The 19,730-nt window shown below is 40.1% G+C and overlaps 1 protein-coding gene across 1 annotated transcript in view; it reads right to left on the bottom strand.

Moving 5' to 3' along the window:
• Positions 1 to 13,467, bottom strand: part of map3k7.L (mitogen-activated protein kinase kinase kinase 7 L homeolog) — a gene marked incomplete at both ends in the record, with an annotated part of 44,144 nt that extends 30,677 nt beyond the window's left edge. Inside the window, 3 exon segments of the mRNA NM_001090890.1 lie at positions 109 to 174; positions 3,016 to 3,126; positions 13,055 to 13,467. Coding sequence (NP_001084359.1) covers positions 109 to 174; positions 3,016 to 3,126; positions 13,055 to 13,141 — 264 coding nt within the window.
• Positions 13,468 to 19,730: the final 6,263 nt, after the last annotated feature.

The raw sequence follows: 19,730 nt of genomic DNA, 5'->3' as shown, positions 1-19,730 counted from the left end.
CCATACTGCTGGAATGCTTGTCACTATTTAACTCACCAAGAGTAACCTGTTACTTCCCTGTATTGTAAGAAGTGTTGCTACATTTCTCTCACATGCATATTAACTTACCGGATTTAGGCAGGCTCCATACAACTTGACAATATTGGGATGGTTAACACGAGACAACTGTCGCAGCTGAAATTTGAAGGGTCAACAAAAAATTTAAATATCAGACATAATCTGCTCTGGGTTTTAGGGCTCTTACATACGGGCGGTTTTTCCCTGCATTTCGCTTTCATCCGTTCAGGCGCAGGGGAGCGCAGGAGTAGACGCACTCAATTATTGCAAAGGGGGCTGTACTCACACAGACGGATGTAAGTGCCAAACACAGGTGGGACGCAGCATGTTGAATTTCACTTGCGTTTGGCGAATACATGCGTCTGTGTAAGAATAGCACCCTTTACATTAATTGAGTGCATCTACTACTGCGCTCCACTGTGGCTGAATGGAAGGGGAGCACAGGAAAAACCGCCCGTGTGTAAGAGCGCTTAGAGAAAGTTCTTAGATTAACCAAGTCATTCTTAAATTAAAATGAAACAAATTATTTAAGAATTTATTCAGTTTAAAAAGTTTCATATACATTTGCAGATGCGATCCAAAATAGGAGAAAATGTCTAACATGCACAGCCACTCAGTGTCTGATTAAGATTCCTAAGGCAAAGTTGTGTTTTGCTAGGCAAGGCCAACAACTGTTGCTATAGAGTATATGCTTTAAATGTCAAGGTTAGCATCCATGGCTTAGTTGTTCTGATATTAAAATCAGATTATACTTTGTCTACATACACTGAAACCTAAATTTTACATCCCCTGATTTTAAGTTTTCCCTCATTTTACACTGTTTTGTGGGTCCAACCAATGTATAATACATAATGCATTTCCCTGATTTGACATTTTACACTGTATCTGCATTTCTCTGTGCATGCAAAGGTTTTACGGTTTGTTCTATAACAGCTATGGTCAAGGTGATCCCAGTGGTGGCCAATAAAAGAGCAGCCAAGTTTGGGAGTTTTATCCTTGAAAGCAGCAAGTAAGTTGCAGGTAAAACTTAGTCCCTGAGTAAAATGTATAATGAAGCATTTGAAATCTAAAAGAATGTGATGAAAGCCAAACCAGGGATGAGTTTGCAGGAGTTGGCCAGTATAACTAAATTGCAATATATGGACAAACAATCCCTGTTTTGTTCAAAGGGTAAGGCATTTTTTAGTAGCTTAAGGCACAACATGTATCAGTGTCCTTAATATATTGATAATGGGTTGAGTGCAGAAGACTTTTGTATTTGTCTATATGAATTTTGTCGTCACACACGGCATGTTTCGGGCAAATCCGCCCTTGTAAAAGTGTAAAAAGGGCAGATGTGCCTAAAACATGTTGTGTGGACTACAATAAATTTGCATATTAGCAGTTAACCTGTGACTTTGTCCTTCTGTTCTATACTTTGAACTTACATTGATCTATTGGGTGCCTGGACAGAGCACCATTGGGACAGTAATAGGACTTGCTGCACTTTGCTGTGTGTATAAACCTCACTGCTGACTATTATTGCTGCACAGTGTGTTGGAAAGCTTAATGCAATAGACAGTGGGAAAGCCATGTCTCATGATATTCCACCGTACCAATGCAAATATGCAATGAAGAATAACAGTGGAGTCATCTGACACAAGCTGTTAAGGAAGATTAACATGAAGTTAACAATATGAGCTCTCTATTGTGCTAAAAAATCTCCAAGAAATAAAATGATGCTGGGGAACAATAAGTGTAGCGAGAATATATCTGTTTAACCGGACACTAGAAAGGCCAGGAGAGCGACTTCAATAGGGACAGCATCGATTTAAATATTTAAATTCAACTCAATGGTGTGGCTACATGAGAGGCACATGCATGGATTCCTGGGACTCACGGCCAACACAAAACTTTAAAAAATACACACACAGGGGTACATGTGGATGGAAAGGGTGGCATTATAAACATGTAGTTACAGGGTACATTGTTTTTTAGGGGGCAATAATGAGTGGCTTTGCATTATTTTACATTTTTATTTAAAGGCCATGGGCCTTTATCTGAAGCCTTTTAAAGGAGAACTAAAGCCTAACTAAAGAAGTAGGCTAGAAATGTTTTACATTATGTTTTGGGCTTTTATACCAGCCCAAGGCAACCACAACCCTGTACCAGTAAAGATCTGTGTCTCCAAAGATACCCCAGTAGCTCCCCATCTTCTTTTCTGCTGATTCACTGCACATGCTCTGTGCTGCTGTCACTTACTGAGCTAAGGGACCCTCTCACAATTTACAGTACATATAGAATATAAGGGCTGATTATTAAATTCTGATGCTAGTTGCACTGGTTTCTGAGCTGCCATGTAGTAATTATCATCAGCTTATATTAGAGACAAACCTCATTTTCTACTTGATAATTTGCAATGACCCCTAAGCTTAGCTTCTCAACAGCTGCTCAGAGCCCACTGAGCATGTGAGTGTCGCAGACACTTTCCAAGATGGTGACCCGCTGTGACAGGTTTGAAGTCCTGGATCATTGCTGCTATTGAGAAGCTGAAACTTTAGGCTGGTGCAATAAGTTCAGTATACAAAATATTAATTTTTAGGGTTTAGTTCTCCTTTAAGGGGAATGATACAGGGGGCATTGCTGCTGGTGTGAAGGGCCATGTATTGAAATTAATCCGCCTTATAATGCCTACTCAAATCATAATCAATTGAAAATAACTCCTTCTGCATTATTGTGCGATGTTTGTGATTTGACTGGCTAGTATACAATAAGGTGAATTTTTTTCTGAACAAAGTTATTTTTGGGTATTTTGTCTCCTGCACAAGAGATGCTTTTGCATGGTTAACAAAACAAGTACGATTACCCAAAAAGACACTAGCCCAGCACACTGTTTCACATTAAATAAAAAGTGGCAAGTGTGCCACTCCTAAGATCACTGTAAAAAAATTAGACCATATTAAAGAATGAAAACCATACCTCAACAATAAAGGCTTTCCTTTCAGATTCGCTTTCAATTTGTTTGATTGCCACATCTTTTCCTCGCCATTTAGCTTTGCAGACAACACCAAAGGTTCCTCTTCCAACTACCTATTACAAGAAACATTTTGAAGAACACGTGAAAACAAGTTCAATGTATTTATTACATCAGCATGGCTCTGTCTTTTAGACTTTTAAAAAAGCAAAATGCAACTTTTGGGGCTGGGGCAATAAATTCTGACGCCCAATAAAACTCTTTAAAGGGGCGGTTCACCTTTAAATTAACTTTTAGTATGTTCTAGAATGGTTAATTCTGAGCTACTTTTCAACAGGTCATCATTTTTTTCAAGTTCCTGAATGATTTCCATCTCCTGACTTTTTCCAGTCACTGACCCATCTAATAAACAAATGCTCTGTAAGGCTACAAATGTATTGTTATTGCTACTTTTTATTACTCGTCTTTCTATTCAGGCCTCACCTATTCATATTCCAGTCTCTTATTCAAATCAATGCATGGTTGCCAGGGTAATCTGAACCCTAGCAACCAGATTGCTGAAATTGCAAACTGGAGAGCTGTTGAATAAAAAGCTAAATAATTTAAAAAACACAAATAATAAAAAAATTAAAACCAATTGCAAATTGTCTCAGAATATCACTCTCAGCATCATACTAAAAAGTTAATTTAAAACTCTTATATGTGAAAAAAGTGAATGTTCTTTCCTATTGCATAATAGGTTAAGTTAGGTAACAGATAAAGGACTTTCTAGTAGCCTGTTATTTCTAAAACTGCACAAGGTAACTTAAGTATTGCATGCACTCTATGTGTACTAGACAAATTACTAGAAATATATGCTTTTATTGCTAAAGTAAGTTTTTATCACCGACTTTACTGTTTAGGCCAGAGTGTTTTCAATTCCTGCAGTTCTTCCTGAGATGTAACCTAAAACATCCTGTACCATGGGCTTCAGTTGTAATTTTTTTTTAAAAAAAGGTTAAATTGTTTCTCTTTTGGTTACATTTTTTTTAAAAGAATACCTTTAGTATAATTTCTCAGCAGGGTTCAAAAGTATGCCATAACTCTTGCAAGCTCAGGAGTCAGAGCCAGGATGGAAGAAAATCGAAACAACCGGACAGATACTTCTTTCAACTGCAACTACATTTACACTTAACTTAAAACCAATAAAAAGGTAGAATGAATGGATAATGGGAAGTTGCATTTTCTTTCACTATGCAAAATAGGATTCATGTAGAGAATCCCTTTAATTGCAATAAGGGCAGTGATGTTTCAGGTTGTCTAGGCTAAGACATTGATTATGATGAGCATTTGAGAACTGTAATAAACCGATACAGCTCTAGATCCATTAACAACAATACAAATGCATTTTACTACAGAGAAAGAAACCTGCCAGATCAAGAAAAAAAAAATAAGGATACAAGCCAACAGATGACCACTTTTGAATCTTATTATGGACAGAATTTTAAAATGTAGTTCTTAGAGAACTTGCACATCCAGTATAGTATACGCTAATCCCTTGGTTATACTCCTTTGCAAATTTCCTATCTACCTGGCTGTACCAGGACTCAGAAAATACATTATATGGAAGTGTCAAAGGAGGTGTGAGGATCCAAATAAACTACATCTAGTGTTCCTCTCCTTGATGAACTGCTCTGGTAACCCTGTCAAAGAAACTGAGATATGTTTGACATGATCACTCCTTAGGGAATCTATGCAGCTTTTGATTATGCAGTTTGCTGGATACAAGGCAATCAATTATTCTTCCTCTCTGCAACATTTCCATTAATTTACTTACCAGACAAATAAAACTTTACTTCTATGTGAGGATCACATCTGTCCCTTTACTGTCCTCTGAGACCTCAGCTGCCATCTGTGTCTAGTTAAGCAAATGCTGCAAAGCTATTTTCTTATTAATATTCTAGGGATACTGTATGTTCCTTCTTCCTAGTGCATTCACTTTATTTTGACGAAGATAACTTGCTCTATATCAACACAGGATGGCATCTAGTAATTTCTGACATTCTATTTGATGGGGGATATTATTATTACTAAAACCAGCTATAACCAAAAAAAAAAACAAAACGTCAGAATAGCCCAACTGTTCATGGTTTCATACTTATATGGATTTTGTTAGACTTGTACAGTAGGGATGAATAAGTAGCTCAATCTGGTTGCTAGTGTCTAATTTAGTTTAGCAACCAGTCTGTGGTTTGAATGAGATACTGAAGGGTGAATAGGAGAAACGGAATAAAAAGGAACATGTACCGCGACCTTGCACTCCCTAGAATCCCTGGCTAAGCTTCCCTACCGAGACGTAACGCCCCATTATTGCATCACCACCCCTAAGCGCACTGTGATTACGGTGTTCCAGAAATCTCTATGTGTGCCGTGGGGACCCTCGCAGGCGTGGTCCCTGCAAACACCTGTGGGGGAACCCTGCACTTCCCCACTTCTCAACGATACAAGTTATCCAGTCAATGGGCTGACAAAGGTATTAAAACATTGAGGGACATAGTTACGGATTAACACTTTGGGATTCTTAGACATGAGTTTGGGCTGACCCCCGAAATGTATTTTCATTATTTACAACTTAGGCATGCTTTCTACTCTCAGTTTCCCTCTAGACCCCTGCAGGTATCCAAAACCACCTTGGAAGCTTACCTACATAGGCAAGATCTAAAAAAAACCTCTGCCATGGTTCTATACCCTGCTGTGGCAAGCTAACCCTGATCCATTGGCCAGGATGAAAGGGAAATACCTGACCTTGAGGATGAAATGTGGGTGGATGCATTAAAGCAAGTCCCATAAATTACAATGTCAGTTAGGGACAAGTTCATTCAAATTAAATTAATCAACCGGGCTTACCTAACACCTTACAGGCTGGCTAAACTGTACCCCTAAGTATCAGATACATGCCCCAAATGCAATCTAGTGGTAGGCAATTTCTTCCATGTTTTGTGGGAATGCCCAGTCATAAAAAATTTGTTCTGTTGTTTTAAAGTACATTTAAAGGACATTCAATGCCCGAAGGTATGTTTACTCAGGGTGCTGGAAGACTTGGGACTATCATCATACCAATGGTTATGTTATCTCCAGCTGCTGTTCTATGTGAAAAAAGCTATATTGTTGACTTTGAAATCCACATCAGCTCCAGCATTTACCCTCTGGAAAAAACATTAACAACGTGTTACCCAAACAAAAGTCAGTTTACTTGTATGCCCAGCTAAGTTCACTGCAATATGGAACACTTGGTTGAATGCTCAATCCTTATAAATTGGTTTGACTCACAAAGGCTTAGGAAGCTCTATTTCTTTCGATCACTACTTTTCTTCCTACGCCTTACCTGTTTAGTTGTAACCATTAAAGCATCGAATAAAAACTTTAAAAAAAAGTAACAGTAAAATTATAGACTCACAGAGCAACAATATTATGTGATGACTCCTATTTGAAAACTAGAGGAAGAAGAGAAAGGCAATAACATTAAAAAAAGCTATAAAAAGTACAAACTAGAGACCAAATGAAAAAATAATAAGATGCAGTAATTATTAACACCACTTTCATAAGCGGATTGAAGCATGGGGAATGCAGATCCACCAGTCTGAAAACAAGTTATATGGAGCAGTGAATAATGCAACATTATAAAACAACACAGTTAAACCCTGAAAAAAACCTCATACAATCTGGGAAAAGCTTAAACCCGGGGGTTGGTAAAATCTGGTCCAAAAGTATGGCCTAAAATGTGGGGAAACCGTCTTAAAATTTGGGAAATTCTCCCACTAAAATGCATAAAAACAAGAAAGGACTATAAACAAACAAAAAATCCCCATAAAATCCAGGAGAGTGCAAAATGATTTGACTGTAATAGCAAATATTACAGAAGACAGGTAATATTTTCTACTGATTTAAGTAAAAATGGAGATGCCCTAATACCAGTAATAATCTTGCCAGAATTAAATAAGTGTTTATGGAAATAAAATGGTCTAATATAGTCTTTATATTGATTAGTAAGGTCAGGAAAACCAGCACTTCCACTTGGTTTATCGACCTGAAAAATGCAGTAAAAACCATTTAGAATAAGATAACAATAATGGGGTTATTTTGTGTTTGTGATGTTTCTTCCTACCTTGATGAACTCAACTCAAATGTTTGCTTATTTAAGAAAAAAAAACTGAATGTAAAAAACTTCACTAAATTCAAAAAAAAAAAAAAACTCTACCTCAAATTCTTGGAGTTTTCGAGCGCAAAACTTGAAAATCGTGAAGGCAAAAAACATTTTCCAGTGGTTAAAGGGACCTCTGCCACTGACTTCTACATGACCTCGACAGGTTTCAGCTGGAGTATTTTTGGATTTGGGCTTTTAGGGGAATAATAAATCTCAAAAAATATTAGGTTTTTTAAGTGAAAAACTCAACTTTTTTTTTTTTTAGAGAAAACCCAACTCAACCTTTGATAAATAACTCCCTAAGCATGCTACGATTACACCTTTCTACTCACATAAAGCAAAGTGAATTTTTCCAAACAACTAGGCACAAGATAAGGACCAGTAAGAATAATAAAATTAAAGGGTTTTGCAAAGGACATCCTACTTCAGGCCCCAGGCTGTGTTTGCCAACTAGAGACATATATAGTGGAAACAAATCTGGTCCATGTTGCAACTGCACATACTTGTGGTCGCGGACATGGGCCGAAAAGCAAAATGTGATGCAGCAGAAGTTGGTGTCCATCAAGCAGAGCTGTCGGAATCAATTTAAAAAAAGAATTTGGGTTTCATGTTTAATTTGAAAAGTACTTTTATTATACAGCTTTTTATGTCTGGGTGATAGGTCCCCTTTAACAGCTATTCTACAGCTATATGTGTAGTGAATCAGCAGATAAAAACAATGGGGAGGTTATTGGGTCAGATTTTGACTGCTAAAGGGCTCTGGTGGCCTTGGGCTGGCAAAGAAGAACAAAACATAAGATGTGGGAAATCAAGTCGAATTATTATTAACTACGAGGGGTATTTACAAGACTCCTCCTCAGGCTAAAGCTGTGCCTGTCAGTGCAACTACATGAAGCTGCTGCAGAAGAGAGGGGGATCTGCTTCTTTCTGCCTGGAAAACGCAGGTGGAGAGCAGTGGAGCTAACGCTCTGTGTAACTTTGACCTTACACTTTGCTCATGGCGTTCCTATTACGCTGTGCTTTTTTAGTGCAATGGACAGTATGTACATGCAAATATGTAACTTTAAAGGATCAGTAACATCAATTTCAAAAACCCACAAAGACATGTTAAACTTTTAAATCGCTAAGTTGGTAAGAAAGAACTCCACTTGCGCTCCTCTTCAGAAAAGGTGACAATCCATTATGCAGCGCTCAATTTCTCCTCCCTGGCTATCTCCTATAATGAAAGCAGGGAGGAGAAATTGAGGGCCGCACGATGGATCGCCTTTTCTGAAGAGGAGCGCAAGTGGAGTTCTATACTAACGATTTTTTTTTTCTTAAAATTGATGTTACAGCCAATGTATATATCAACTTAATGACAATACCACCTCTGACTCCCAAACTAAATCAACCCACTTGTTCCTTTTCTGCCCCAACATGAAGACATCACTGTTTCTATGTAGGTATCCTTACCCAATCCAAGCACAATAAGAGAGATCTGCTGTAATAATCATAATCTGTCTGAGGGTTTAGTGAGCCTTTGTGTAGTGTGTAGCAGGCATAAATCATAAGGTTGGGGAAAAATAAGCACTTTCAATAGGTCAAAATGTCAGACGCATGTTACATGCATTTTTCCAGAGCTGCTGTTTAGCGATTTAGTGCATGAGAACCAGTGATCAGCATACTGTCAGACAACAGTAGTCTGGAAAAACGTTTCTATGCTACACTGCAGAGGAGGGACACAGGAAGGAGGGAAGGATAGAGGAGGGAAGGACAGAGGAGGGAGGGAGGGCCAGTGGTGGGTAGGCAAGACCTGCACAGGGGAGTTAATCTTGGCATGGGGTAGGCAGAAGAATCTTGAACAGGCACCTGCCCAGTACCCCCACAGCATTGCGCTCCAGGTGTCCCTTCTGCCTACCTCTAGTACCTCTAGTTCTGGCCCTGGCTCATATCCATTTAAAAGTCAATTCAGAAAATCCAAATGTTCAGAACCAGCCTGTATCTAATCAGCTGAAACAACCAGCTGGTGCCTAATTAAAGATAAAAACATTCAGAATGACCCTACAGCCAATTAGAGGAATAAATATGCAGAGGGGAGATACAGGCAGTGCTACAACAGCAGCAAAGTATTAATAGACACTGTATTAATAACAAATGATTCTGTTTAATATCAGGGGAGAAGTCATTTATGGATACAATGTAACAATTAAAATCAATATCTGTTTATGGCTTTACTTTGTATCTCCCAGACCATCCAACTGCTTTCGCTACATATTCACTTAGTGCCTTTACTATAGAATGAAAGGCCTTTGGGCAGTGTCATATTTTACACCCACACACAAGTGCTGACACAAGCTGGCCAGGCAATTTTTCCACTCAAGTGTATGCATGGCTGTTTCAGGGTTCTTAAAGGTGAAGGAAAGCTACCGAAGCAGTTTATTGCCAATAGAATAACCACAATAGTGCAAGCTATAACACTATTTATTCTGCAGAATGCGTTATACCTGAGTAAACAGCTCTAGAAACTCTCTGTTTGTTTAGGATAGCAGTTGCCATATTCGCTTGATGTGACATCACTTCCTGCCTGAGTATCGCCTTGCTCACTCATAGGCTGGGCTCAGATTACAGAAGGGAGGGGGGAGAGAGGAGCAAACTGAGCATGCTGAAACCTTAGCCCTGGAGGTTTATGTTGAAAACAGGTCTGATACAGAAGCCCATGTATACACAATAGAAGGGTAGAAATGTGGCGTTTCTTTTGACAGAGCAGCATTAATTTGAGGGTTTACTAGTGTATTTATATAGACCATTCTGATAAAGCTTACTTAGTTTTAGCCTTTCCTTCTCCTTTAAAGTGCCCCCCAAATTGCTGTGTGCGCCATAACCATGTACCATAAGAGGCAACAATAGGGAAGTGAACCTTAGAATAAATACATGATTTTTCAGGTGAATGTAAATACTGTAACTGGATTCTACTCATCTATCCTTGGGCAAGACAAAACAGAAAGGCAATCTTCACATCCCTGCCATTATGAATATGCAAAGCTACACTCCTACAGCAAATAGTCATGACAAATCTAGCATTTCAAAATAAATACACATGCATAGCACTCATTATATTCTCTGCTGGTCCCCAGAAAGGGTTGCCACCTTCTCTGGAAAAATCATACCAACCTTCCTATTTCTGTTATCGGTTATCTTTGTAATAATATTGGCAGCACATATCAACTGGCAAGGTGGCATCATTAGCCTCATGAAGCGACAAATTAGTATGTACAAAAATGACTGATGAGTCAAAGATATAAAACTCCCTTCATGGTTTAATAAAACCTAGCTCATGGATTTATAAAAGTATACTGCATGTTGCTGATCATGCAAATGAATTTGGTTCAGATACCATCACCCATTCCTGAATGATGTACTCAAGCAATCTTCATGGGCAAACCACATATATGCACCAAGTAAAAATGTCAATATAACTAGCGTTATGAATCGCTTTCATCTGAGCAGAGGTAATACTTGTGGGTGCAGGTAGACCAGCAACAGAGGAGCAGCCAGGGGGGGGGGAGTAGATTTTTGGCCTACGTTCCTCCACAGCCGAGATCCATGTGGTTTGTCCTTAGCCTTGGAGGAGGGGGTTAGGGTTGTGCCAAATGTTAGGCTCCCCAGGGATTATAATCAATTACCAGATACCCCAGGCCACTGCACTTGCTAGCAGAAAACTGCGCCGGCCCAGGGCACCACGGACTTCGTCCTTCTTTGTGTAGGATGAGCAGTTGAGTGAAAAGTCGAGATTTAAACAATAATGCTAATTTTTTCACTCTAGTGTGAATGTGTCGACTCTGGGCGAGAGAAAAATGAAAAAGATTGCTCTATGGTGCTAATATAGAAGACGTACCCCAGGTTGGTGCAGTTTTTTTGTTATAAATATTTTAAAGAGAACAAGGTGCTCCAGAATGAGATATAAAGTGACTCACCAAATAGTGAAAGTGGTCCGGGTGCACCAGCCCCAGACCTCCAGCTTTAGGGAGTGGTACAGCAACGAATATAGAAGCAGAGCTGACCGGCACTCAAAACGGATCCACAGGACCAAAGGAATTCAGTTAAAAAATCATTTTATTTGTAGAAAAATTAAAAATATATCAGCATCTCCATATACCCTACGCGTTTCGCACCCCTAAGGGCACCTAGTCATGGGCAATTGTTTTGTTAACAGACGCCCTGGCCCAGGGTATCAGGGGGTGCCTAAAAGTTGGTACTCCCCTCAATGATTTTAACTTTCCTTCTCATTCAAACTGGTTCTTCACAAGTGTCCTACTTTTCACTGTGTTCATGCTTGGCAAATAATTTAGTTAAAAAAATTCTGTAAAAAAACTATGAGTGAACTGGTTTTGTTATTTCATTAAAATTAATCAACTAAAAAGCAGAACAAGAGGTTTCCTAGCAAAACCAGTATCATTATGGCAATGAATGGAATAAGCACACCGTTGAAAAATACATGGAACAAATGCCTGCATGGCCTCTCCGTTACATCTGATAAAACAATCTTATTTCACATGTACAGGTATGTTGCGTGGAACCAATGAAGTCCTTAAACGGGTTGTTCACCTTTGAATTAACTTTTTAGTATGCCTTAAGGTGGCCATACACGGAGAGATCCGCTCGTTGAGGTGGGCAATATCGGGCTGATAAGATCGTGGGCCCTAGGGCCCAACGATCAGATCCTAATGAATGGGAACGGCGGTCGGATCGTGGGGCCGCATCAACGAACAGATGTGGCCGCGATCTGACGGGATTTTTAGTCCCATCCGATCGAGATCTGGCCGACTTTCGGACAGATCTCGATCGGGGAAGCCCGTTGGGGGGCCCCATACACAGGCAAATAAGCTGCCGACTCGGTCTGTGTATGGCCACCTTTAGAGAGGCATATTCAGAGACAATTTGCAATTGGTTTTCATTTTTTATTATTTGTGTTTTTTGAGTTATTTAGTCTTTTATGCAACAGTTCTCCAGATTGCTATTTAGGCAAATTCCCCTAGCAAAAATGCACTGATTTGAATAAGAGGCAAGTATATGAATAAGAGAAGCCTGAATAGAAAGATGTGGAATAAAAAATAGCAATAACAATAAATGTAGTGCCTTACGGAGCATTTGTATTTTAGATGGGGTCAGTGACCCCCACTTGAAAGGGTCAGAAGAAAAAGGCAAATAACTCAAAAAGTATAACTTATAAATAATGAAGACCAATTGCAAAGTTGCTAATAATTGGACATTCTGTAGCATACTAAAAGTTACCTCAAAGGTGAACAACCCCTTTAAATGGGTCATTCCCTTTAACTATGGTACTCTAGGCCAGTTTGCTACTGTAATTCATTTCTACATTGTTTTGCGGTTTAATTATTTTACTTTTTGCTTGGCAGCTCTCGAGTTTGGCTACCTTGTAACAAGGCAGTGGTTGGGGGGACAGAATGGAAGATGAAAAGGAAAGAAAAGATTAGCCATAAAAGTAACAACAATGAAACATGGTGCCTTACAGAATATCAAATTTTGGGGTAACAAAAACAATCACACAGCATTTTTAAATACCAGAATGGAAAATGGCAATAACAGGCTGGAAAAAACATTAAAAGAAAAAAACATAAAAAAGAAGCAGCTGAAAAGGGGCTTAGAATAGGCCAGTCAATAGTAAGAGTTAATGTCTATACTGCTACATTTGTCTCCATTGCACTTCACCTGGCAAAGAATGAATAAGACTAAATATTTACAACCAGTGGGGAAAGTCCAACCTGCAGTGAGTAATGTACAAGTATTGGAAGTTACTGTTATGAGTTGCAGGTTGGACAATTCTTTTCACCCCATTTGTCCGTGTCACCCCTCAGACTCACCTCTTCCACCTCAATCTCCTTGTAGTCGATCTCCTCAAAGTTCAGCACCGGTGGAGTCTCAATCATTTCAGCAGAGGTGGCAGACATGCCGCGCCCTTACTCGAGAAATCGGGGACCCCACCGGCGGAAGCCGGGGTACACAGCTGCAAAACACCGAGCCCTGCACCCAGCGGGCTTAGCAGGAGCCACCGTAATACTTGGAAGTGACGGGCGGCCCCGGCCCAGCAAGGACCAGGTAACCCCCTTCTGGGCTGCTGGGCCTAGCCTGCTTAGAGCCAGGGCCTGTGATGGAAGAGCGAAGGGCTCTCTCGCTGCTACTGTGGCCGCAGAAGCGCTTGCCAACTTCCGATCCGACCATACAGGTAGAAGCACATACGCACAGGCCTCGTACAGAGCGGCGCCGATAGTGGGGGCTGGGCTTCGGAGTGACGTCACGCACTGAAGCAAAGGGAGGCGTGTTCAGGAAGAATTTTTTTTTTTAATACAGAAACTTTATTGAAATGCCAAAACTGAGATATCTGTAATCAAAGATGATAAAAGGCACGCTATAGCAGTTTCCCCTCCTCCGATAATGTATTTTTCTTTGCGGTCTTATATAGTTTTAACATGAGAAAATCTACATTGAAATTGGCTGTAATATCTATAACGTCCCTTGGTTCAGATACAAACATGTATGACGTATGAATTTGCCAACTTTTTCAATATATTTTTTTCACTCATTTCCAGAAATATTTTATGAGGGCCTTCTCTCAATGTATCACTTATATAGCTATAGGAAAGGGATGTATAAAAGATAATGTAATCTTTCTCGTTTAGCGTGGAATTGTTCAGTGTAAAAATAAAAACTGGATAAAAAGATAGGCTGTGCAAAATAAAAAATGTTTCTAATATAGTTAGTTAGCCAAAAATGTAATGTATAAAGGCTGGAGTGATTTGATGTATAACTTGTCAGTCAGAACACTACTTCCTGCTTTTCAGCTCTCTTGGTTTACGCTGACTGGTTACCCTGGTTACCAGGCAGTAACCAATCAGAGACTTGAGGAGGGGCCACATGGGTCATATCTGTTGCTTTTGAATCTGAGCTGAATGCTGAGGGTCAATTACAAACTCAATGAACAGAAATGTACCATGTGGCCCTCCTTCAAGTCACTGACTAACTCAGAGTTATAGAGCTGAAAAGCAGGAAGTTGGATTCTGGCTGTTTTATTAGACATCTGTTCACTCCAGCCTTTATATATAAAATTTTTGGCTAACTAACTATATTAGAAACATTTTTTATTTTGCACAGCCTATCTATTTACCCAGTTTTTATTTTCACACTGAACTATTCCTTTAAGCGCATAATGACCAGTCCTGTGGATTTTAAATCCTAATTTCTCTTAACTCTAAATGGTTACATGAAAACAGGGTCTCAAAATAATGACTCAGGGTTAGTTGAAATCTTTGCATGTCTGTAGGGTTGCCATCTGGCCTATATTTAACCAGCCCATCAGGTAGGGTTGCCACCTGGCCGGTATTTTACCTGCCTGGCCTGTAAAAATGATGACTGATCCCAATGTTATTAATAGGGAAAAAAGATAAATATATAGGAAGGCCGGTATTTTTTTCCAGAAAAGGTGGCAGCAGGTAAAAAGGTGGCAACTCCAGGCACAGTTCTTGATTGTTCAGCTCCACTGCTTTCCCCTTAATATGAAGCACTTCAGTGCTAACCACATATGTATGTAATGATAAATATTGCTTGCAGGGGGTTGTATACTGGTAATTATTTTTCACCAAGGATAACCATCGAGTCGCTTCAGTCTCCCTCTTTGCCCTGTTTAGTTCAAGAAATAAAACGTATATAATTTTTTGTGATTAAAATAGGCAAATAGTTTGTTCAGCATTCATTGAACTCATGTTGAACAAGGAGCATGTAGATTATTTAGGCAGTATCTTGGCTTTGGCCAACAGCTTTCTGATTGGCCAAGTTGGTTATCAAAGCTGGCCAATCACATTGGTTAGAGTATAAGGTAACTAAAAAAAACATTTGCTGTTAGTACTTGAGTTTGGTATTTCTCATATAAAAAATTGTCACTGCTTCTGATATTATTATAATCATCATTATTAACATGTATTTATAAACTGCCAACATATTCAGCAGTACAGTAAATGGGTATATACATTAAACATTCACGAAAACATACAAAACCAACCGATAATCAATACAAGAGGTAAAGCGGGCCCTGGCACCAGGGCCTCATCAGTGCTACACAATTAACAGCTAGTTAAACGAGAAACAAACCCCTTATTAAAAAAAAACCTTTAGACCATGGGCCCACAAACCAAACAATTTTTCCTATTCTCCTCATGCAACCTCTTTATTCTCCTAATATTTTGTTTACATACTACTATTGCTCTATTCATTCATCTGTTCAACCTCTTTGTTCCTACTTATAAATCAGGAATGACCATGAAATTAGCTAAATGCTATCCCTGTAGGCCAGACGAGATGTCATAACTGAAGACTAAAACAAAAAAGAGCAAAGACTGGGTAAAAACCTAAGAACAGTTAAAGGAAAACTATCCCCCTTAACAAATATAGGTTTATATAAAAAGATATCACATAAAACAGCTGATATGTAAAACCCTGCTTCATGTAAATAAACCATTTTCATAATAATATACTTTTCTAGAAGTATGTGCCATTGGGTAATCCTAAATAGAAAATTGCCATTTTACAAAATAAGGACTGCCCCCTGGGATCGTACGATTCACTGTGCACACAAACATATCAACAAACCATACTTGTTCACATGAGCCAATTAACAGACAGAGTTCTGTCTTTGCTTCAACACTTTTTCCTGTTACAGTTAGAGTTGTAGAATTTCTGGTCAGGTGATCTCTGAGGCAGCACAGACCATCACAAAATGGTGGCTCAAGGCAAGAGATCTAAAATGGCAAGATTTACTTAAATGTATAGACAAGTTTGGTAATATTCTTTAATAAGCCACTTAATATGATGTAAACAATCTGTTGCTTAAGTGTTCATTTTGGGGGTATAGTTTTCCTATAGCTACAGGGATAGCATTTAGCTAATTTCATGGTCATTCCTGACTGGTGGATTGTGGGTCTGCATTAAAGTCTGCTTGGTGTTACTGCTTGCTACATGTCTAGCGTTTAACCCTTAAGTAGGCTTTTTCAGCAGTACTTATGGATCTACCAGGGATAGGCCAAGAAATGGACTCAAAAAAGACTTGTAAATATGGACACAACACAATGGATGGACTACAAGGTTATAAACCAGACTTGATTGAATAACCGGAGGTTTATGTAATCGTTTGTTCACAATAGTGTGTACGCTAATGTATACTTTGTCACTTTAAGATAGAATTGGGGGAGGTTCCTGGTGTGTGGAAGAGGTTATATATACCTACAATACTTTGCACTATGCACACTTGATAAAGGGTCTTTACCCAAAACATGTAGTGTGTGTTTTACACTTCTAAAAGAAAAAGAAAATTTGCAGTTTGAAAGTACTGCCTTGAAGCTGTTTATTCCATTGCTCTACATTTCTTCGGATTACTTTAGGGGTTGCACAGACTCCTGGAATGTTTACAGCTATATGAATGGTTTACAGGTAGCGTTGGAGCCAGAACCCTGTTTTTCTTACTGCTTGCTTTGTGTGTGTCAGGCTCTGCTGGGTCCGGACTGAGAATTAAAATAGGCCCTGGCATTTCAGGTACACAGAGGCCCAATCAGCCCACATAAAAGCCCAAACAGTCCCCACCACCCCACTAAATACTGACTTTCTATGAGACTTTATAGCAGCCCCTCTGGCATTTGCCAGAACCCACAGATTGCAAGTCCGGGCCTGGATTCGAGCCAGGGACCTTTGGGTTTCTGGCTCAATGTCTTAACCACTGGGCCCACTACATATTACCTGGTTTTTGTAGCCCCAGCCCAGCAGCAGCCTGAATGGTTTGCAGTCAGCCAATCAGGACTGACTCTGCACTATTTACGGCCAGCCCTCAAAACACTTCTTGCCTGAACATTGGTTCCCAAACTAGCAGTGTAGCATTGTCCATAGCCAAGGTTTCCAACTCTAGCCCTTTTCCCTTGATTCTACCTTGCCTTGATCTGCCTTGTCTTTCCCTGCCTTGTCTTGCCTTGCTTACCCTACCTAGTACCTTTCCCTGCCTTGACCTTGACATGACCCTGCCTTGCCTGTTTTTGATTCCTGCTTACTGTTCTACCTTGTACATTTCCCTGCCTTCAACTTGAACTGACCTTGCCTTGCCTGTTGCTACCTTCTTTTCACTTTCTTATTGCTCTGGCGGGGGGGGGGGCTGATTCCTGCTTCCTGTTCTGCCTTGTACCTAACCTGTCTAAAACTCCCCATAGACGCGATGATTCTTCTTGCCAAACGACCAATTTTAGAGAAGTTGACCAATCCTTCGAAATTACCGTGCGGTTAGTGGGATTCAAACGATCGTACATCTTGTGATTTTTCGGCCGACATCTGAAATTGATCGGCCAGGTCAAAAAATCTTTGTCAGTCCCAGTCCAATCTATCTACAGTATGTTTTCAGGGCCAAGCAGGCAGCTCCCCTTTGTTTTCCTGGCAAATTGGTCTTTTTAGTTGATGGTCAATTCGTATGATCGTGCAATCGCTCTGAGAAAATCGTGGTCTCACGATGAGAATCGGATCTTTTAAAAATCTCAACATCTATGGCCAGCTTTAAATCCAGTCCTCTAGCTATCCAGTCCGCTTGCTATTCTGCCCTTCTGCTCCTGTACTCTCCTGCTTTCCTGTCCTCCTGCTTTCCAGCCCTTATGCCCCCATCCTCTCTGCTCCCATCCTCTCCTTCTGCTCTAGTCTCCTTCTGCTCTAGTCTCCTTTTGCTCTAGACTCCTTTTGCTGTAGTCTCCTTTTGCTGTAGTCTCCTTTTGCTGTAGTCTCCTTTCGCTCTAGTCTCTTTCTGCACTCTATCACCAGTTTGATCTGATATATGCCTGCACCATCCTGTCCCATTCTTTCAGTCTGCTCCTGCTCTATGCCCGCACAGTCCTGTCCTGTCCTTTCAGTTTGCTCGTGCTCTACGCCTGCAACATCCTGTCCCATCCAGTCTGTTCCTGTCCTGACTCTTCATCCTGTTCCACTCTGCACTTGTTCCAGTCTGACTCATCACCCTCGTCACCAAGTTCCAGCCCTTTTCCTGTCTTGTGTCCCGTGGGTTCAGCCAGATCTTGCCTAAAGGACTCACCTACCTCATCAGCCTCCACAGCGCCCCTACCTAATCCTTGACAGTGTGAGCTTCAAAGGGTGTCATTATTGAGATTAATTGTCCCTTGCATTGTTTTACCTGTGATTCAGACTTTTAGCCCATGCAGTGCTTGATAAAATACTCATGGCAGTCTGAAATGTTGCTGAATTTTCAGGTCAGAGTCCATGTCCTAATAAAGGCGTTTTAACCAAAGAATTTTGTGGCTGGTGCTGTTTGTGAGTATGCTAGCCCATGCAGTGTTCACACCTAAGATTCATACAGTAAATCCCTATATTAACACCTCAGACTGTAAAACCCTGCATTGTTCATACCTCTTACTCAGACTGTAAATCCATGCAGTGTTCACATCTCATATTCAGGCTGTAAGCACCTGTATTGTCCCTACCTCAGATTCAGACTGTAAACCCATGCATTGTTCTACCTCAGATTTAGACTGTAATTCCCTGGATTGGATTGTTCAAACCTCAGATTTAGACTGTAATTCCCTGGATTGGATTGTTCAAACCTCAGATTTAAACAGTAAGGCCCTGTATTGTTAACACCTCAGACTGTAAATCACTGCATTGTTCACACCACAGATTCAGGTTTTTAAACCACTGCATTGTTCACAAATCATATTCAGACTGTAAAACCATGCATTGTTCCACAAGATTGTAAACTCCTGTATTCAGACTGTAAGACCCTGTATTGCTCAAACCTCAGATTCATACTGTAAATCTCTGTATTGTTCACACCTGATATTCAACCTGTAAGCTTCTGTATTGTTCATGTTGTGGAAATTTCCAGAGACCACTTGAAATAAAAAGAAAGTTTATTTGACACCAGCTCCGTGGATTCTGAATTTATCAGGAGTCAGAACACTGCTCAAAAATACAGAGTTAATATAGTCTTTTCATTGTCAAAGCACACAAAGACAAGTTCATAAGAAACTGCTCTTGGGATATCACATTATAGTTCTGAACTCAAGGCCATGGTAAAACTCAGACTGTAAACCCCTGCATTGTTCACACTTCAGACTCAGGCTGTAAAATCCTGCATTATTCACACCTCCTATTCAGACTGTAAACCCCTGTATTGTTCACTCCTCAGACTCAGACTGTAATCACCTGCATTGTTCCCACCTTAGATAAAATAAGCATCTACATTGACATAAGCAGTACATCCCTGCATTGTTCACCTTTCAGATTCAGACTGTAAATCCCTGCATTGTTCACCTGTTGACACTTCAGGCAGGCTGTAGGAGTGGTGCTGGGGTCACTTCATGTGGTACAGGATGTACTGTTCATCTTAGAGTGGTTCTGATCAGCTCCTTTATCCTGCTCTATGGTACCTGCGCCTGCCCTGCTTGGCCTGTGCTTGCCCTACTTTGCCTGCCCTGCTTTACATTGTCTGTGTATACTCCATACTCTGCC

The sequence above is a fragment of the Xenopus laevis genome, chromosome 5L, assembly GCF_017654675.1.
Source record: "Xenopus laevis strain J_2021 chromosome 5L, Xenopus_laevis_v10.1, whole genome shotgun sequence".
Lineage (NCBI taxonomy): Eukaryota > Metazoa > Chordata > Amphibia > Anura > Pipidae > Xenopus > Xenopus laevis.
This window is presented reverse-complemented; position numbering and strand designations above follow the sequence as displayed.